The sequence below is a fragment of the Archocentrus centrarchus genome, chromosome 19 (genome assembly GCF_007364275.1).
Source record: "Archocentrus centrarchus isolate MPI-CPG fArcCen1 chromosome 19, fArcCen1, whole genome shotgun sequence".
NCBI classification, from domain to species: Eukaryota; Metazoa; Chordata; class Actinopteri; order Cichliformes; family Cichlidae; genus Archocentrus; species Archocentrus centrarchus.
In genome coordinates, this window is record NC_044364.1 from 20,880,973 (window position 1) to 20,899,275 (window position 18,303).

At 42.0% G+C, this 18,303-nt stretch overlaps 1 protein-coding gene across 1 annotated transcript; it reads left to right on the plus strand.

The window, feature by feature from the left end:
- Positions 1-364: 364 nt before the first annotated feature.
- LOC115798464 (zinc finger protein 260-like) lies at positions 365-11,609 on the plus strand. The gene is made up of 5 exons (XM_030755308.1): positions 365-724; positions 3,911-3,994; positions 5,375-5,514; positions 5,943-6,838; positions 11,394-11,609. The coding sequence occupies exons 1-5, from the start codon at positions 543-545 to the stop codon at positions 11,607-11,609; spliced, it is 1,518 nt and encodes a 505-aa protein (XP_030611168.1). The 5' UTR covers positions 365-542.
- Positions 11,610-18,303: the final 6,694 nt, after the last annotated feature.

An 18,303-nucleotide genomic window follows, 5' to 3' on the forward strand; every position in this document is an offset into this window, starting at 1 on the left:
TTGAAGCAGTGTGGGATCATCCTGGCAGAGAACAGAACAAAAGGCAGAAACATCCAAAGAAGAGCTTTGAATGTCCTTCACGAAGCCTGGAGATCTATTCCTGAAGAAATTATAGCAAGTTGCCTTTCAATAAATCACTGCACCTATTTCCCATTTTCCAAGCAAAATAGAAAGAAATGGGGGTGGTTCAAGAGCTCTGCACAGTTCTGCAGTTTTATGCACTTCTCTTAGGTAACACATCTTTCACGATCAGACTGTTAAACAGTGAGGAGCCGTGAAGTGTGTTAATGTGATTCCACCTGGGTAGGAACCTTCTGCTGGTTCTGTGTTGGAAGGGGGAACAAAATAAAGGTCGGATTGGTCATCAAAGAAAGGTCGGTTGTCTTCGCGGTGTTGTGTGGACCCTCCTGATGGGGGATTTTATTGTCCCTGCAGCGCGGCTGCTGGAGCTCAATATTCACTTTATGCTGTGGCCACTTTGGAAAGGTGAAAGCTGGAAAAATCGGGATCATGATCCATAATATTTAATAGGAGGAAAAGCGATGGAGCTGCAGACCTCACCGTCAAAGCAGCGAAGATACAAAGAAGCGAAACTAAATCTGGAAAGGACGCCTCAGAAAGCGACCAAGGTAGATATCGGCTTTGCTTTCCCCAGGTGGACAGCTCTGAGGAGGGACAGGTGCTTCCAGAGTGACGCTGAACTGGCGTCTTTTCTGCTGGACAGGTAATTTATCCTACCTGTGTCATTAACAAAAAGCCACGTTTCCCCAAAAGCACCTTTGCTGTACACCTGCAAATCCAAATCTGTGACATCGAGAATAAATCCGAGGTTTATACCCACGGGGGTTATTTTAATGCTCAGATTATTCAGATACTGCAAGAGTGCTTAAATCAAAATAGGAGACAACATGATGGAACAAATAAGTCACCTATGCTATCTGACCTGTACGTTACATGATTGGTCAGAAATCAGTTTACGTCCCACACGCACATGAACGGGACTGATTTGGTGCTGGTTAGAGATGGAAAGAGAAGAGCCTGCAGAAGAAGAAGGGAACTGCATGCCTGATGACTGCAGCCAGTCAGAAACACACACACACACACACACACACACACACACACACACACACACACACACACACACACACACACAGTCACAATCACTCACTCAGCCAGTCAATCAAGCTGACCTGCACTGCACAGCACAGACACCAAAGAAGAGAGAAACATCTGACCACTGGGCTGAATTCTCAGTCTGTATGAAAATTTCACACACAAATCTGTGAATAATTCATACTTTATTACCTGAACAACAAAACCCACCACTGCTGTGCTTCTTTTGACTGCTCCCTTGTTTGCTGAGAGCTGCCAGAGCAGATGGATCTGCATATTTGATTTACAACAGATGGCCTTCCTGACACAACCCTCCCCGGACTTTGTCTCTCCTCTCAGTCTTAAACCCAGAGTCTTGCATGTGTTAACCATAACATTGCTGAGCCACTTTACCCTATGTAGCCTACTGCCATTAAAGTTATTATTATTATTATTATTATTATTATTATTATTATTATTATTATTATTATTATTATTATTATTATTTACAGCTTTCCAAAATACCATAAACCAAAAATGCTCAGAATTATAATTACAAGTAAATAAATAATAAGATGTTAAATTACATGTTAAAAAAAAAAATTCTAATTTGTACAATTCTAACAAGCTTGTAAGTTAGTATTTGGCAGGAGCACCTTTTACTCTTCAACACAGCCTGAACTCTCTGAGGCAGCTTTCTGTCATTTCTTTAAGCAGTCTTCAGGAACTGTTCTCCAGGCTTCTAGAAGGTCATTCAAAGCTCTTCTTTAGATGTTGGCTGCCTTCTCTAGTGTTCTCTGTCAAGATGATCCCATGTCGTGTTTGTCTGCAGTGTGGGTGGTAGGTGCCGGCCTTGAGCATGGTGGTACCCTGGGGGTGTGGCCACTTCAGGCCTTGGACCTGCCTTCCCTGGCCTGCAGTTGGATGTAGGGAACTGGGGTTTTTAGTGAGCCAGTAGTTAGCTGGCTCTCTCCCTCCAGGGGTAGTCTTATACCTGCCGGTATATATCCTGACCCTTCCCCTCCTCCCACGCAATCAAACAACACATCACACACATGTAGGGTCTTTTGGGGGGGGGGCTTGTTTTTAAGCTTCAGGTGTTTCAGGTCTTTGGTGGGCAGGGCAGGATTCATCAGTGCCAAATGAGGACCACTCCCTTGGCTCTGCTCACTGTGCTGCATGATGTCCCACCCCTTTTTTTAAATTACGGCTCACAACACATCATCGTACACATAGGGCATTGGGGGGCAGGTGTGTCACACAGTGGTTAGTGGGTGGAGCTGCTGAGGTGGCCCCACTTGTCTGTTCACTGCTGCCTGCTCCTCAATTTTATCTACATCTTAGACATTGAGGGCCTTGGGGGGGTGGTGTGGATGGACGCTGTTGCTCAGTGCTCATGTTACATCTGTCCCTCCAATTTTAATAGCACTGTAGCTTTCACACAGTCATACACATTCTTCCCACAACATACACTCAACATACACCCAACACATCACCCCAAACATGCTGAGTGGGAGACGGGGGTGGGCGGGTCTTCCCACACACCAGTTTCATGCACCCTGCCTGGGGTAGGGAGTGGCTAGTGATTTGGGGCTGGGTTGGCTGCTTCCCTGGGTTGCTGCTGGCTCTATGCTGGTACCCGCTCACCCACACTTAATGTCCATGTAAGATCCGTGTGTGCATGTGTGCAGAAGGAAATGTTTTTCTAGTGTCCAAAAGAAGCCTTTTCATCCCTGTAACCTCCATTAAACCTTTACTGGGAAACAGCTAGAGGTCCTTCATCAACCACCTGATCAGTAAGTGAAGAAAAGAGAACTTTGTAGCTGCTTCATCCACCCTGTTTGTTTCACACAGGGAAAAACTGCAGTACGGAAGTTGAAATATGCAGATGAACTGTTAATATGAAAAAAGTATTTCTCATCCAGTCTTATCCTGACCTTCAGAATGCTGGAGAAGTATTGCTCAAGACCCCTTTAAAAAATTACAAGTCTGGTTCCTTGGAAGCAAATATGTTGTGCTTCCCTATTTAGAAAAATAGTAGTGTAGTGGTTTTTACAGTACAGGCTGCTGCTGCTGCAAGAAAAATGATTGAACCACCCCACCTGCCTGCAACATTGATTTAACTCCCTTTAATAAAAGAGCATCTTTGTAGGAGCAAACTGGCCATCATCCACACTGTTTCATTTTCTGGTGGCCTGAGGGTCGTTTTGGCCTGTAACATTCAGCAGTTTCAGACTGTGTACGATCCATGCGTCAAGCAGGACTCTCTCAATTACAGACTGTGTGCAGCCCTCTACTGTGGGTGTTTGCATTGATCAGAACTTTTCTGGGTTTGTGTAGAGTTTCCATGTTCTTCCTTCTCTGCTTGAGTTCTCTCTGGGTACTCCGGTTCTTCCGTGCAGAGCATATTAAATGCAGCTGCTTTAGAATGATTCAGATTTACTAATATAGGTGTGGTGTAAGAACAAAATTGGCGGATGTGCACATTTTGTTAAGCCAACAGTTTTGTGTGCGCACTTATTTTTTTTGTGCAGGGTAAAAACATTTCTTTGCACATATCAGTGAACAAGGTCCAACATCTCTGTGATGCAGGAGAACTGCTCCTTCCCCACCATCCTTCTTGGACATATTACGGGGTAGCAAACCTCTGGGCTCTTTTGACCATCTTCAGTGGCGCTCTGTGGCTTTGACAAAAAATTGCTGAAAAGTTGGGTTTTTTTGTTGTTTTTTTTATAGTAAAGGTTGCCGACCCCTGACATCAGAGATGGTAATGCAGTTTTATGCATATGAGTCATAGCTCTTGCTTTTGTTTCTCCAGCTATGAGAGAGGTGCTGCCACACCAAGTTCCATGAATGGAAAACCAGCAGTGTCTGAATTTGATGCTTCTAGAGGGACAGAACGGTGAGTGATCACTCTGAAATCTCTCCTGCCATGTTCCACATGTGAGAAAGCACAACTGTGGGCAATGGGTTTTATTCACAAACTGTGCATATGAGTGTTTCACAAATGTTACACAAATCCAGGAGTCATTGCCTTTTTTTTTTAACCTTATATTTACCTATAAATGATGCAGATCTGAGTGTCTTAAACTAATAATAATTATCAACATATTTAGATTTCTTTACAGGTTTACAAACAGTGTAAACAAATAAGCTAGTAATTGCAAATACTTGGGGTCAACCATCCAAACCAACGGACAATACACAAGAGAGGTGAAGAAGGAAGAGAGTGCAGGCAGGGTGGAGACAAGTGTCAGAGATGATCTGTGACAGAAGAAGAGCAGCAAGAGTGAAAGGGAAGGTTTACACGATGGTAGTGAGACCTGCTGTGATGGATGGTTTGGAGATGGTGGCACTGACAAAAAGACAGGAGGCCGAGCTGGAGGTGACGGAGCTGAAGATGTTGCAATTGTGACAGCCATCACCCCTTGTTTTTAAGCTTCAGGTGTTTCAGGTCTTTGGTGGGCAGGGCAGGATTCATCAGTGCCAACTGGGAACACCTGGGTCCTGTGTTCCCAGATTATAAATCTGAGGCAGGAACTTTCTTCTGGGTGCTGTGCACCAGCCCGTTGCCAACATGGCTTGTGTTGCATTTGTTTTCCTTCAGGTTTTGTTATTTTGCTGCATTTGCAACACTTACAAACATCTCCACACACATGCATACCCTACACCACTGAGCTTACTGATTTCCAAACCCCATCTGCCTCTATTTCTGTTGTTTAAGTTTGTTTAATAAATCATTTTAAATTGGCAAATTGTGTGTCCATATGCAGTTAGGTTTTAGACAGTGACATAGTTTTTATAGTATTGCCTCTGTATAGAATCAAAGTGGATTTTTAAATGTATTTTTTGGACTTTGTAGCCTTTATTGCAAGGGGACAGAGGAAAGAGAAGACAGGAAAGCAGGGAGAAAGCCCAGGAAAGACGCATAGTTCGTGACCTCAGGGTAGATAGGAGCCCACGCCTCTGCATTAGCCTTACATCCAGTTAACTGGAAAAGTGACCACTTTCTTGTAGGACAGCATACTGTTCTGTGTATATATATCAACATATTAGAAATGTTGATGCAATGTTAATGTTTCTATTTCCAAAGCTGACATAAACATTGTTGCACATCTGAAGGAAAAGAGGTTTTAGTCTTGGAGTATTCCTGTGTATACAGTTCTGATACACACCTTTTTACTGCATATGTATTTTGTACTCAAGTGATGAGTTAGTTACATGTGCCATTTATATTAAGTACTGCTATTAACAATTGATATTAATGTAACCACTGTTTCAGACGGCTGTACTCAAAAGATTCAAGTGGAGTGTCTGAAAAAAAAAGCTTTCGACCTGATGAACCCAGAGATCAGAGTTTTGTGTCTCCCACACGAGCAGAATCAGAAGAATTAGTGCAGACACACGTCAGGAGAAGTCTGGGTAAGAGACACACATTTATTTTCCTTTAAAGTAGCATAAAAACACAGCAAAATTAATGTGCAATGGTATTACCTTCACCTGAGTATTTCCACTCCTGGTAGTAGATTTGATGTGCTGACGAAGCAGAAGTGTTTCTTTTCTCTGGACTGTGACTCAGCAGAGTAAATGTAGCCTTCCAGTCCCAAAGACACATTAGATACTCCTAATCTTAACTGTAACAAGTCTCAGGTTTCTCAGGACCGTCATAGGGAAAGACGTGCCAGAGTTCAGTTATTAAAGGCTAGATTTAAATAAATAAATAAAGGCAGACAAATGATTATTCATGAAATGTCTGTTCCTTTAAATATTATTAAAACTCCAGAGAATCTTTTCCAATGTTTTAAATATTAAATTTAAAAATTAAATATTATTATTATTTTTTTTTTAAGTTTTCCCTGCAGAAGACCAGCAGGACCAGCAGGACCCAGTTCTCCTCCACATAAAGGAGGAACAGGAGGAACTCTTGACCAGTCAGGATGGAGAACAGCTTAATGGTCTGGAGGAGACTGATAACACCAGACTTCCATTCTCTGCTGTTATTGTGAAAAGTGAAGATGATGAAGAGAAACCTCAGTGCTCACAGCTTTATCAAAGCCAAATTGAAGATGACAGAGAGGCAGAATGTCAAATCAGCTGTGCAACAAAAATAAAAACAGAAACTGACGGAGAGGACTGTGGAGGAGCAGAACCAACCAGGAACCCAGCTTCAAATAACCTCTCCCAGCAAAATACTGATGCAAAAACTTCTGTCTCTTGTGAAACTGAAGTCAGCATTGGTGCTGATGATGAGGGCAGCGGTAACGACACGGATGACTGGCAGGAACCCTTAACAGAATCTGGATCTGAAACTGAAGACAGTGACAGTGGCTGTAAGGAGAGCAGGGCTAGAGCCTTTGCCTGTTCTGAGTGTGGTAAACGGTTTCGGTACAAGTGGTCTCTTCAGAGACACATGACAGGTCATTCAGGAAAAATGTCTTCCAGCAGTTTCGCTAATAAGAAATGTTTCACAGTGAGGCAAACTGCAGATTTACAGATCAAAGTCCACACAGGAGAGAAACCATATGGCTGCAGTCTTTGCGGACAAAGGTTTAGAGATCAGTATAATCTTAAAAGACATATGAGAATCCACACAGGAGAGAAACCCTTTGGTTGTGGTGTCTGTGGGAAAAGATTTAATGGCGAAGGAAATCTGAAAATACACAAAAGAGTCCACACAGGAGAGAAACCATTTGGTTGTGGGGTTTGTGGGAAAAAATTTAAGCAGAAGTCGCATTTTAGTTGTGATGTGTGTGGCAAAGCATTTAAATGGAGGATTCACATGAAGACTCATATGAGAATTCATTCAGAAGAGAAATTGTTTGGTTGCAATGTTTGCAGCAGAAGATTTAACTGTGAAAGAAATCTTAAGATCCATATGAGAGGCCACACAGATGAAAGACCATTTGGTTGTGATGTTTGTGGTAGAAGATTTAACTGCAACAGAAATCTTAAGATACATAAGAAAGTCCATACAGGAGAGAGACCATTTGCTTGTGGTGTTTGTGGTAAAAAGTTTTCACAAGTAGGGGCTCGGAACAGGCACAGGAGTGTCCACACAGAAGAGAAACCATTTGCTTGTGAGTTGTGTGGACAAAGATTTAATCGAGAGGGCAATCTTGAGAGACACAAGAGAGTTCATACGGGAGAGAAACCATTTGTCTGTGATGTTTGTGGACAAAAATTTACCAGAGAGGGAAGCCTGAAGAGACATATGAGAAACAAGGCAATAAACCATTTACATGTGGTGAAAGATTAACAGTAATCTGATGACTTGATATTACATTACTAATATATTTGTATCAGTAAGTCACTTTAAGTGAGAAACCTCTCCCTAGTTCCTTTTTTAGTTGACAACTTTTTCTTAACCATGTCCTCAGGATCTAAAAGAAGGCAAAAATTTGGTAACAAAAACATTGCATCATGTGCATGTGAACAACTGAATGTGGTCAGACTACTAACATAATACAAATGAAAGAGACATCAAGGGATGGTGTAAGGGTCCTCTGCCAGGACATTTCAAGTGTCAGATATTTATTTTTCTTCAATGTGGTGAAATTTTATTCACCGGTTTTTCCCAATTCTGCATCTCACACCCCACTGCAATCCTGCTTGCCTTGCAGCAGCAGTGCAAGTCTTTGGGTGTAGCCTTGGCTTAACTGGTAACTGCACCTGACAAGGTGTGACAAAAGGCATACTTGAGGCCCTGTTTACAGGTGAGAACAGTAAACCTCTGTTGCATTTTGGCCATTGGTTTACAGACAACAGCATTTTGAGTCACAAATCAGGGAAAACGCAAGTTTTCCATAACGAGTGGTAGGGGCACATGTGCACTTTGAGACTTCTATGCTTTTTCTGCACATGCGTGAATTGAAAACAGTAACTATGGCAAATTCCAGAGCACTGTTTGTGCTGCTCACTCAAAGTGTACCTTTGCTCCACCGTCACCTGGATCAGCAGAGACTGTGGGGCTTTTTTGTCTGTGGGACAAAAAAGCATCACAAAACTCACACTGCCAACTTGTGGCCTGGCATGGAAACTACAACGCTGTGTGAACAGCTATAATTTTTAAAAACATTTCCGTTTGCACGCATTAAAAATGATACAGTTTCCAGCAGATTGTTCTCATGTAAACAAGGTCTGAGGTCGGCTTGGCTGGAACCACTTCTTGATGGGCCCCATCATGCTCTCTTGGCTTCTACCAGTTAATATTTAGTCATTTAAAATAATACCTTTTCTATTAACTCCAGTGTTAGTCTCGACTTTATGTTGCAGTTTATGAGCTGGCTCATAACATAAATGGGAGTTTGCTGGGCATCTTTCAGACTCTTTTTTTTTGTGGAGACTAAAACTTATTTATTTTTTTGGTGGGTGAGTGATGGCTGATTTAAGGTGTTCAGAGAGCAAACTCTCTGTAGTCTGTTTCAGCTGTGTGGTTCCATGGAAGCACTTGTTATTTTACTTTATTGTTTTAGTTTATTGTGTTGGTAGTTATCCTGGTTGGGGGTACATTTCTGGTCTGCTGACTCAGGCCTGGTCCAGCTGAAGCACTTATTCAGCTGAAGACTGAATAGGGGAAGTTAGTTGTGTTTTTAGGTCTATGTTAGGTTGAGAGTTGCTCAAAAACCAGTGACGCTGAGTTTTGTTGGGTATTTTGACAGCAGTCTGAGACCGTTCACCACTCATGGGCTTGTGCTCAGTGCTGAAAGGCCTTGAGTTGTGCATGGACATGAGTGTGTACAACAATCAACATCATTTTTTTTATAAATGCACTTTGAATAAGGAGGTGAGTGTGTTGTACTGTGACCTTTAGTGTTGTGGAGAAGTTAGCTCCCTTTCAGTGGACCATGTGTGGTGTTGGTATGTGATGTGTGGTAGTAACGCTGTTTCAGTGATCCTTTTGATTTGTGGCTGTTGTGCTCCACTCTGTGTTGGTCACAATGTAAAGTGGGCTTAATTAGCAATTATCTGCACCTGACAAGGTGTGGATGAAGGCATGGCGGAGGCTGGCTAGACCCCATCGTCCTCTCCTGGCTATCATTTTAGCAGAAAACATTTAGTCATTAAAAATAAAGTGTCTTTCAAAATTTGCAGTAGATGGTCTTTATTTATATGAAGGAAAACACTAATATTATGAAGTGAGATGTACATATTGGTTTCAAATATTTATTCTCTTGTAGGTTTAATTTTGATTCCTGTTGAGTCAGCTCGGTTCACTTTTGTATCTTGTGTTCGGGAGAATAACCTCTTTGATTGTGTCTTCATATCATGATGAATTTATTTATTTTTTCATAATTTATCAAGACCTGGATTTTAATAGCTCAGATGTGTTTTCATGTCCAAATTTGTCCAGACATTCACAACATGTCAAAGATATCTGTGTTCAGATGATTTGTAGGAATCAAGTTCAGCTTAACGTCGGAATTGAATCAGTCGTAAAACCAAAAAGGCAGACGGCGTGACCTCAGGATCAGTTAGTGAACTAGAAACACTTCTAAACACACACAAAATAACTTATTGCTCACTGTCGTGAAAGAATAAACTGAGCCTTGAAACCAATTTGCCTTTCTGACATTTATTGAAAAGGGATCAATACAGCATCAGCACTCTTCATACCAGCTCCATTGTACTGGTATGTGTGAATCCTGCCTTCTCTGCCACTGTCCGAGCTTTCTTTTCAGTCATGGAGATGATTACTTGACACAAAGGCACAAAAAGTCTATCATGACCTAGAACACAGCTAACTGGCAGTTGCTTCATCTTTGCACGCAGTCTTTGTACAAGAAAGCTCCTGTTATATAGCAGTAGCACATAACATCTCCAGGAGACAATTTAGATCCACAGCCATCCAAGGCCATATTCCAAATACTGCAATTGTTTTGATACAGGCCGTCATAACTGACAGACCTTACAGTTTTTCTGGTTACCTCTCAGTGGCGAAAAATCCAATCAGAATTTTTGGTTCTACTCCCCCACGCAGAAACAGACACTCAAAGACTCCTCCTGATCTAATCCATTTGAATTCAGCTCTACTGAGTCTGATTGAGTTTGTACAGCTCTGCATCCCTCACAGGCAGCCTTACTAAGGCCCGAACGGCTGCCCAGAACTTCACAATAAACCAGGTATCCCCATGTCCAATCAGGAGAAATCCTGATATCAATAAACCAATATATGCCACATCCACAATTGACAGTACAGCCAGGCACGTTATCTTCCATCCTCCACGGGAAGCCATAACGCAGCCAGCCAGGTATGTCAGTCGGACCAGATGAAAGTGGGTTCTCCTTCTCCCAATCTCGTGATGAGAATTTGATCATCAATAGTGTTGAGAGACCAGCTGACTAGATCCATAATTTAATTTCCAGTTCGGGAATGTGTGAAGAGATGCTTAAAGCAGTGAAGCAGCAAAAGCAGGGGTAGATAAGGAGGTTGGGGGAGAAGAGAAAAACACGTCCGTCTCCGCTGAGAGCAGGAAGAAATGGCCTTATTCTGCTCTACAACATACTTGAAAACTTTAGACTTTATATACTGAGATGGTGGCTTAAGCTTTTGCTTTTATTTCTTTAAAATATATAGGAATTGGACTGATTTCACCTATGCTGCGATTACATGATCCGCGGTAGGTATAAAGGAAGCTGCCCATCATCAACAAGCCTAAGAAAGGCTCCAGAGCACCAATATTCCCTGAAGTAAACTGCTCAGCACTCACTGGACACCATGTACAATGAGACTTTATTAGATAAATCTTTTTTCACTATCAACTCCTGTAATTAAACAAAACACCATGACATTTTCAGAAAATACACACAAATAGAATACAAAAGCACTCAAACAATATCTTTTTTGTGCCTAAGTGCACATTTCAATAAACATATTTTCTTATTTTGTGAGTCTTTTTCAGTCCACTCTTTTTATTCGTCAAAGCTGCCTTCTGCTTTCTTGCAGTTTTCCTTGTTTGCCTCTCCCCTTTGTCCTTGTTTGTACTTGCTTTTCCTTGAGGGCTGTGCTTGTATGTTTGCTTTTTTCATTTCTTCATCTTCACTTCTCATTTTCTCCAAAGGCCACTCATCTACTTTAGTTTCTTGTACTTGACCTTCTTCATATCCTCTCTTCTTTTCCTCAAAGAGCTCCTTGTGCAATTATCCCACTTTAACTTCTGCATATTTTTTCCCCTCCAGGCACACCGCTTCCCCCTATACATGTAGGTCCTTCATTTTAAGAAAATAATAATTGATTTCAATTGATTGAATTTAAAGTAGCTAACTGCTCAGTGTTAATATTGTGTATTGTGAGGGTTTCCGAGCCACGTCTGGAGCCCGAGGGTCCACCTCAGTCCGAGCATCCTAAGCCAGAGCAGTTAGGTCACTTCCTCCAGCTCCTTGTCCTGTCTCGCTGCCGCCGTGGGGATCGCAGTCGGCCTCCTGTCTCGTCGCTGCTGCTGCTGTGGGGATCGCAGTCAGCCCCCGATCTCCTTCGTCCCCTGATCAGCCTCGCTCCCACGAGGCTCCCCAGCCCTTAGATCTGGCCCCTTGGCCCGGATAGCCTCCTGACATATTTGAACTCTGCTGTCTGGCCCCTTGGCTTGGGCGGCCCCCTGAACTTTTGAACTGTTTCGGTCTTGCTCTGCCTCAGCAGCAGTTTTTGTTGGACTTTTTTCCTCAGCCATTTGCTGCTGTTTTTTGTTTTTGTTTTTTGTTCTGGCCCTGTGTTGTTGTGTTGTTTTGCTTTGTTGCGTGTGTTTCATTCCTGGCCCTTCTGCACTGTTCTGGCCTGTCTGCTTCCTCGTTCCCAGGGTTCTTTTTTGGTTCAATTCAATTCAATTTTATTTATATAGTGATAAATCATAACAGTCACCTCGAGGCGCTTTGTATTTTAGTTAAAGACCTTACAATGATACAAAGAAAACCCAGCAGTCAAAATGACCCCCTATGAGCAAGCATTTTGCGACAGTGGGAAGGAAAAACTCTTTTAACAGGAAGAAACCTCCAGCAGAACCAGGCTGAGGGAGGGGCAGCCATCTGCCGCAACCAGTTGGGGCTGCGGGGAGAGAGACAGGACAAAAGACATGCTGTGGAAGAGAGCCAGAGATTAATAGTAATTAATGATTAAATACAGAGTGAAGCATAAACAGTGAATGACAAGAAACAGTGCATTATGGGAACCCCCCAGCAGTCTAGGCCTATAGCAGCATAACTAAGGGATGGTACAGGGTCACCAGATCCAGCCCTAACTATAAGCTTGATCAAAAAGTTTTAAGCCTTGCAAGATCTACCAGACATGACAGGCTTTAAAAAAAAAAAAAAAAAAAAAAAGTTTTAAGCCTAATCTTAAAAATAGAGAGGGTGTCTGTCTCCTGAATCCAAGCTGGGAGCTGGTTCCACAGAAAAGGGGCCTGAAAGCTGAAGGCTCTGCCTCCCATTCTACTCTTAAGTATCCTAGGAACCACAAGTAAGCCAGCAGTCTGAGAGCAAAGTGCTCTGTTGGGGTGATATGGGACTATAAGGTCTTTAAGATAAGATGGGGCCTGATTATTCAAGACCTTGAATGTGAGAAGAAGGATTTTAAATTCTAGGCTTTTCAGGGAGCTTTTAGGACAGCCTGATAATAATGAATTACAATAGTCCACCCTAGAAATAATAAATGCATGAATTAGCTTTTCAGCATCAGTCTAAGAAAGGATATTTCTAATTTTAGAAATATTGTGCAAATGCAAAAAAGCGGTCCTATATATTTGTTTATTTACCTAATGTGTATATTTAAGCCCTTAGTTTTCCTCTGTTCTTTGTTGCATTGTCATTCATGATCTCTCCACTGTGTGTCACCCTGCCCGTTAGTTTCCTAGTATTTAGTTCTGGTACCCATCCAGCCCTGTATAGCTCTGTTCATTTATCATTTCTCAATTAACAACCTTTCAGTGACATTTAGCTGTGAGTCCTGCATTCTGGGGTGTACCGGCTCCTGCCACACAGCACACCATGATAGTAAGCATTTAAAATTATTCTTATCTACCTTTACAGAATGAGACACTCAACTGTCTTTTACTTGCCCACCTTAGGAGCCCTTTGTCTCACTTGTTCCTCCTCCTATTCTGAACTGTCTTCAGATTCATCCTTGTGGGTTTCTCATCACTGATCCCATCATCTTTCATCAGCTGAACATCTTTTCTCAATGTCTTATTTTGGTTAAAAAAAAACAGTTCCAAAATGAGAATTGTGCCAACATTGGAGACATCTTTTTTATTGTTTAGAACAAAGTTAAATAAACAAAAGGTTCATGAGAGAAGCGTGAGAACATCATGAAAAAATACACACCACAAGGGAAACTCTTACCCTGACCTCCCTCTCTGGGACCCATTTCTCAGCCTACTGACTCCACTAAGTACACACCTGGTTGCTTGTATCACAGGTTTTAGTGTGTGTATGTGGACGTTGTGTGGTTAACCATTTAGTATCCAGATTAGCTGACAATCAAATGAAATGTTAAAAAAAAAGACTTAAATTTGTTTTCTTCATTGCAATAATCTGATGACATGGAAACATCAACATTTGTGCATCTGCAGTTTGCTTTTTGTTGTCATACAGTGAAAAGTTTTGTCCTGGGAGATAACATCATTTAGCAAAACTAGAGTTTTGACTTCCTGGACAGTCTGTTAACCGCACAGCAGCCAAAATATTTGTCAGATAATTGTAAGAAAAAGGCACCAAAAGACTTCAATAGCACAAACAGAGTGAAGACGTCCAATTGAGTGACTCCAGTTAGTGCAAGCTAAATCTGTTAGCTACACCTGCCTGTGTTTACTAGTCAAATAGGTTTTTAAACACTTCACTGGTGCCTGGTAGGATGTAATGTGTTACTACCACCAGAAGGTGGCAGCAGTGAACCTACAAGCCACAGAATTGAAATTTGTGTTTCAATTCTAATAACCTCAACAACATGTGTAGTATGTGGCAGGGAATCCAATCAGTTACTAACTACAGGAGAAATTTGTACATGGAGGTCAAAGACAATGGCCTTCCAGACTTTGTCAACAGCTTTTATGCCAGATTTGAGAGACTTAACACAGACTCGCCCACAAATTTCCCCTGTAGTCCTGATGATTCTGTCATTCAGGTGTCACTCAAGTTCTGAGGGCTTTTGAACAGGTAACCCCTGGAAAGCTGCAGGTCCAGATGGCGTATCACCCAGAGTCCTAACAGCCATTATAGAACAACTGTCAGGTGTATACATGGATATCTTCAACGCCTCTCTTGCACAGGCAACAGTCCCACATATCTTAAAATTCACCACCATCATTCCCGTACCTAAGAAACCAGATGCACCCACCTTGAGTGACTTCAGACCAGTGGCACTCACACCAGTCGCCATGAAATGTCTGGAAAAGCTGGTGCTCAGACATCTCAAGACGAGACTGGGTCCAGGGTGATGGTTGACAGCACACTTGCCCACGGAGAGGAAAATGACCTCATCCTCAATGTAGAAAATATATCAGAAATCATCACTGGCTTCAGGAAAAAAGCCCCTCAAATGCACACCCTCACTATCAAGGGCACTGAAGTAGTGAGAGCGGACAGCCACAAGATCCTCGGCCTTCATGAGCCATCTGATCTGAGCTGGTTGGCAAACACTGCAGCAACTGTGAAACAGGCCCAGAAGCGGCTGCATTTCATCAGACTGCTCAGGAGGACTGCAAGATCAGTTTATGAAAGGACTCAGACTCAAGTACAAACATGTACACAAGCACTGTGTACAACTGGCAGATTGTCAGAGGTTGAGGTTGCCACACATGGACAAAAAAAAAATTAAATAAAAAACTGAACCAAAATTCCACATAGCACAGCTGACAATGCATACATCACAAACATGAACTACTGAAGCATGTGGGAGAGGCAGACAGCAGTAGAGAGGTGGAGAGTGAGAAGAGCACAAGAGGGAGAAATAATAATGGCTGATTTCATTGTGGGGACACAGGATGGTGGTTTAAAAATGATCCTGGAAAGTGGAAACAGAGGCTGACTGACTTCGGGCGGAGGTTGAGAAGGAGAAGGGTCTTAAATAAGACACACACATACAAACAGAATGCATTTATCTGCCTAGTAACATACACACACACACGCACGTGCACACACACACACACACCCACTAGCACGCAACAGCTTACACTCATAAACATGGCCATATATAAGTGCGAGTGGGGGTGAACGCAGCTGCGTATTTTGGGGGGTGGATTGATGAGCAAGGTGCAGAGAAATAAGTGTGAATCTGTGGAGGTATGCATGTATTTATTTATTTATTTTAATTCTGTTTTTTAAAAACACTAGATAGAGACTGCTGACACAAATTCATTGTCTCATTGCTGCACAATGACAATAAAGGATACTCTGATTCTGATATCTGTGATTACTGTTAAAACTGAAAAACCTAAGAGACACACTTATTACCAAATGCTTAGTTTATCCACTGCTCTCAGACAGGCTGACTTTTTAGTCAACTCTGATTCGACTGAATCAGTAATCAGTCAATAAACTTAGTGCTTGATATATTAAAACAGTAAGATGCTTTCTGATGACTGAACAAAACAAGAGAGTTACAATCAAAAGAAACTGAATGGATCTTTTAAACATGTATTTCTGTTTATTGTTAAGTGCAGATTTTAAACTAGTTGATTATGTCAGGGAATAAATGAATAAATGATTAAATATAAGTCAGATTCACTGTTGTATGCATGTGAGTGGAGACTCCAACAGATCTTTGCATTTCCAGTTTGTGATGAACCGATGAAGCCCAACAACACACACATCTGATCACATGAAAGAAGACTTACTAAAAGTGCATGTTTTTGAGGGAGCTGATGAGCAGTTAGAGAAAGGTAGAAACTGGATAGATAGTGTATATTGGACAGGAGACAAATGTGCAGCTTTAAGGATTCTCATTAATGAACAAAAGTTGTTGGCTTTTTTTGTTTTGTTTTTTTAACAGTGTGCATAAGAGCATTCCACATGTTTTGCTTTCAAAAGCTGAACAACATGAGCAAGATGATGTTTAATAGTTCACTGAAAGAAAACCTGTCAATTGTCACAGATGATAGGTTCAGATCATTTTATAAAACATGGAACAAAGCACGCAACTCTTATTTTTGCAACATCACTCACTTCACATGATTAAATCACGTATGTGTGTGTGTGTGTGTGTCCATCAAGATAAAAGGGACAACAATATAACATAGAAAACAAATGATCAACTTATAGAAACAGAAGCTATGATAATTCATAGCAACCAAAATAAAGTTACATACAACAATTCCAACAACAGATGTGATGGTGATTTAATGATCTGTTCTCCTTCTAAGCTGGCCTGCAAGACCGACACAAAAGCGCTGTTGAAATATTTCGTTGACAGCGGTCACAAGGTGTGCATCTCCAAATTACAATAGGCTTTGGAGAAAGTAATCTTTCTGGGACATTTGATCATGTCAGGCGGTAAGTCCTTCTCTCCAAAAAGGGTTGCAGAGATTCAGTCCATTCAGAAATCACAAACAAAGAAACAAATGATAAAATTTCTTGGCATGATGTCATATTGCTGTCAGTGGATACCCAACTATGCTGTGCGAGTGACTCCACTGACAGCAGTGATTCGTGTGAGGGGACCGACTGCATATAACAGACTACAGTGAACTGATGACACCGACAAAGCTGTTTCTGACTTAAAACTGACACTGCAGAAAACTCCAACTCTAGGATTACAAAATTCTTTGAAACAGGTGAGCGACTACCTTGGGACAGACATCAGACATTACTGCACTTATCATCAAGCTAGTGCCGGGGCAGTAGAAGGAGAGAATGCTTCTATAAGGAGCACACTAAGCAAATGTGCAGAAACAGGATTCAGCCGGCTAATGTGTTAATGCACATGACAATCAGAGTTGAACATGGTCTTTGTCTTTTTGAAGTTTTGTTTGGACGTCTCTCAGATATGGGGTTCAGGCTCCCAGAACACTGTGAGGATGAAATGTTACACTACTATTTAAATCGCTCATCTGATCTGCCCTCTCTCCATAAGCAGGATGGTACACATTAGAGTTGAAGTCTGAAACAGCACTTTTGGTGAGCCTCATAAATCTGGAAAATAATCAGGTGACTCAGGAGGGGGAAGCAGCTTCCTGTCGACACTATATATGTGGAGATGGGACTCTGCTGACCTAAGGACATTGTTGGGCAGTGGAAGCAGAGGTGGCCAAAGTACTGACATTCTGTACTTAAGTAGAAATAGAAGTACTTGTGTTAAAAATGACTCTGGTAAAAGTTGAAGTACTGGTTCAACTTCTGTACTCAAAAAAGTACAGGCTCTGAAATCTATTCAAAGTAAGAAAGTAAAAATAGCTCTTTGGAGGACGTTTCCAACTCTTTCTTACATCTTTTTCCATCTGAGTGAAGATATCGCTCATTCTTTGCTCTCCCTGGAAATACTGCAGCTGTTCTTTTAGCTAGCAGACACACTGTGTGACAAACTGCAGACCCTTTTTGTCCTTTACGTTTTCTGTCACTCATTTTCCTCACCATTCCAGCATGTAGCCTCTATGTAAAGTGTAACTTCTTCTAGCTCTTTCCGGTCTCCGAGCGAGCTTTGCAGGAGCTTCTCCCTCTACCATGTGGGGTACTTCCCACCTCTGAGTGGAAGGAATAATTTGGACCACCTCAATCTTACTGACACACCTTCTGTAGTGTAAGCAGAGTCTAGAAGACGAAGGGGATGAGTCGCCCATCACTGGGGTCAATGATCTAGTCCAAAAACTCCTTGGTGGCAGGGCCCCTGGGGTGGATGAGATTCCTCCTGAGTTTCTCAAGGCCTTGGATGCTGTAGGGCTGTTGTGGCTGACACACCTTTGTAACATTGCATGGAAGGGACAGTGAAAGGACAGTGACTCTGGATTGGAAGACTCAGGTGGCAGTTCCCCTTTTCTAAAAGGAGGACTGAAGAATGTGTTCCAGCTTCACGGAGCAACAACTTCCATCTTGCACTGGGGTGGTTTGTGGCTGTGTGCTAAAGTCCAAGGCCTTGGTTCTCAGTCAGAAAAGGGTGGAGTGCTCACTATGGGTCAGAAGCACATTACTGCCCCAGGTGGATTAGTTCCTAAGTGGAGTAAGTACCTTCGGGTCATGTTCATGCTTGAAGGGAGAGTGGAGTAGGGAAATCCACAGGAGTGATGCAATGTCATC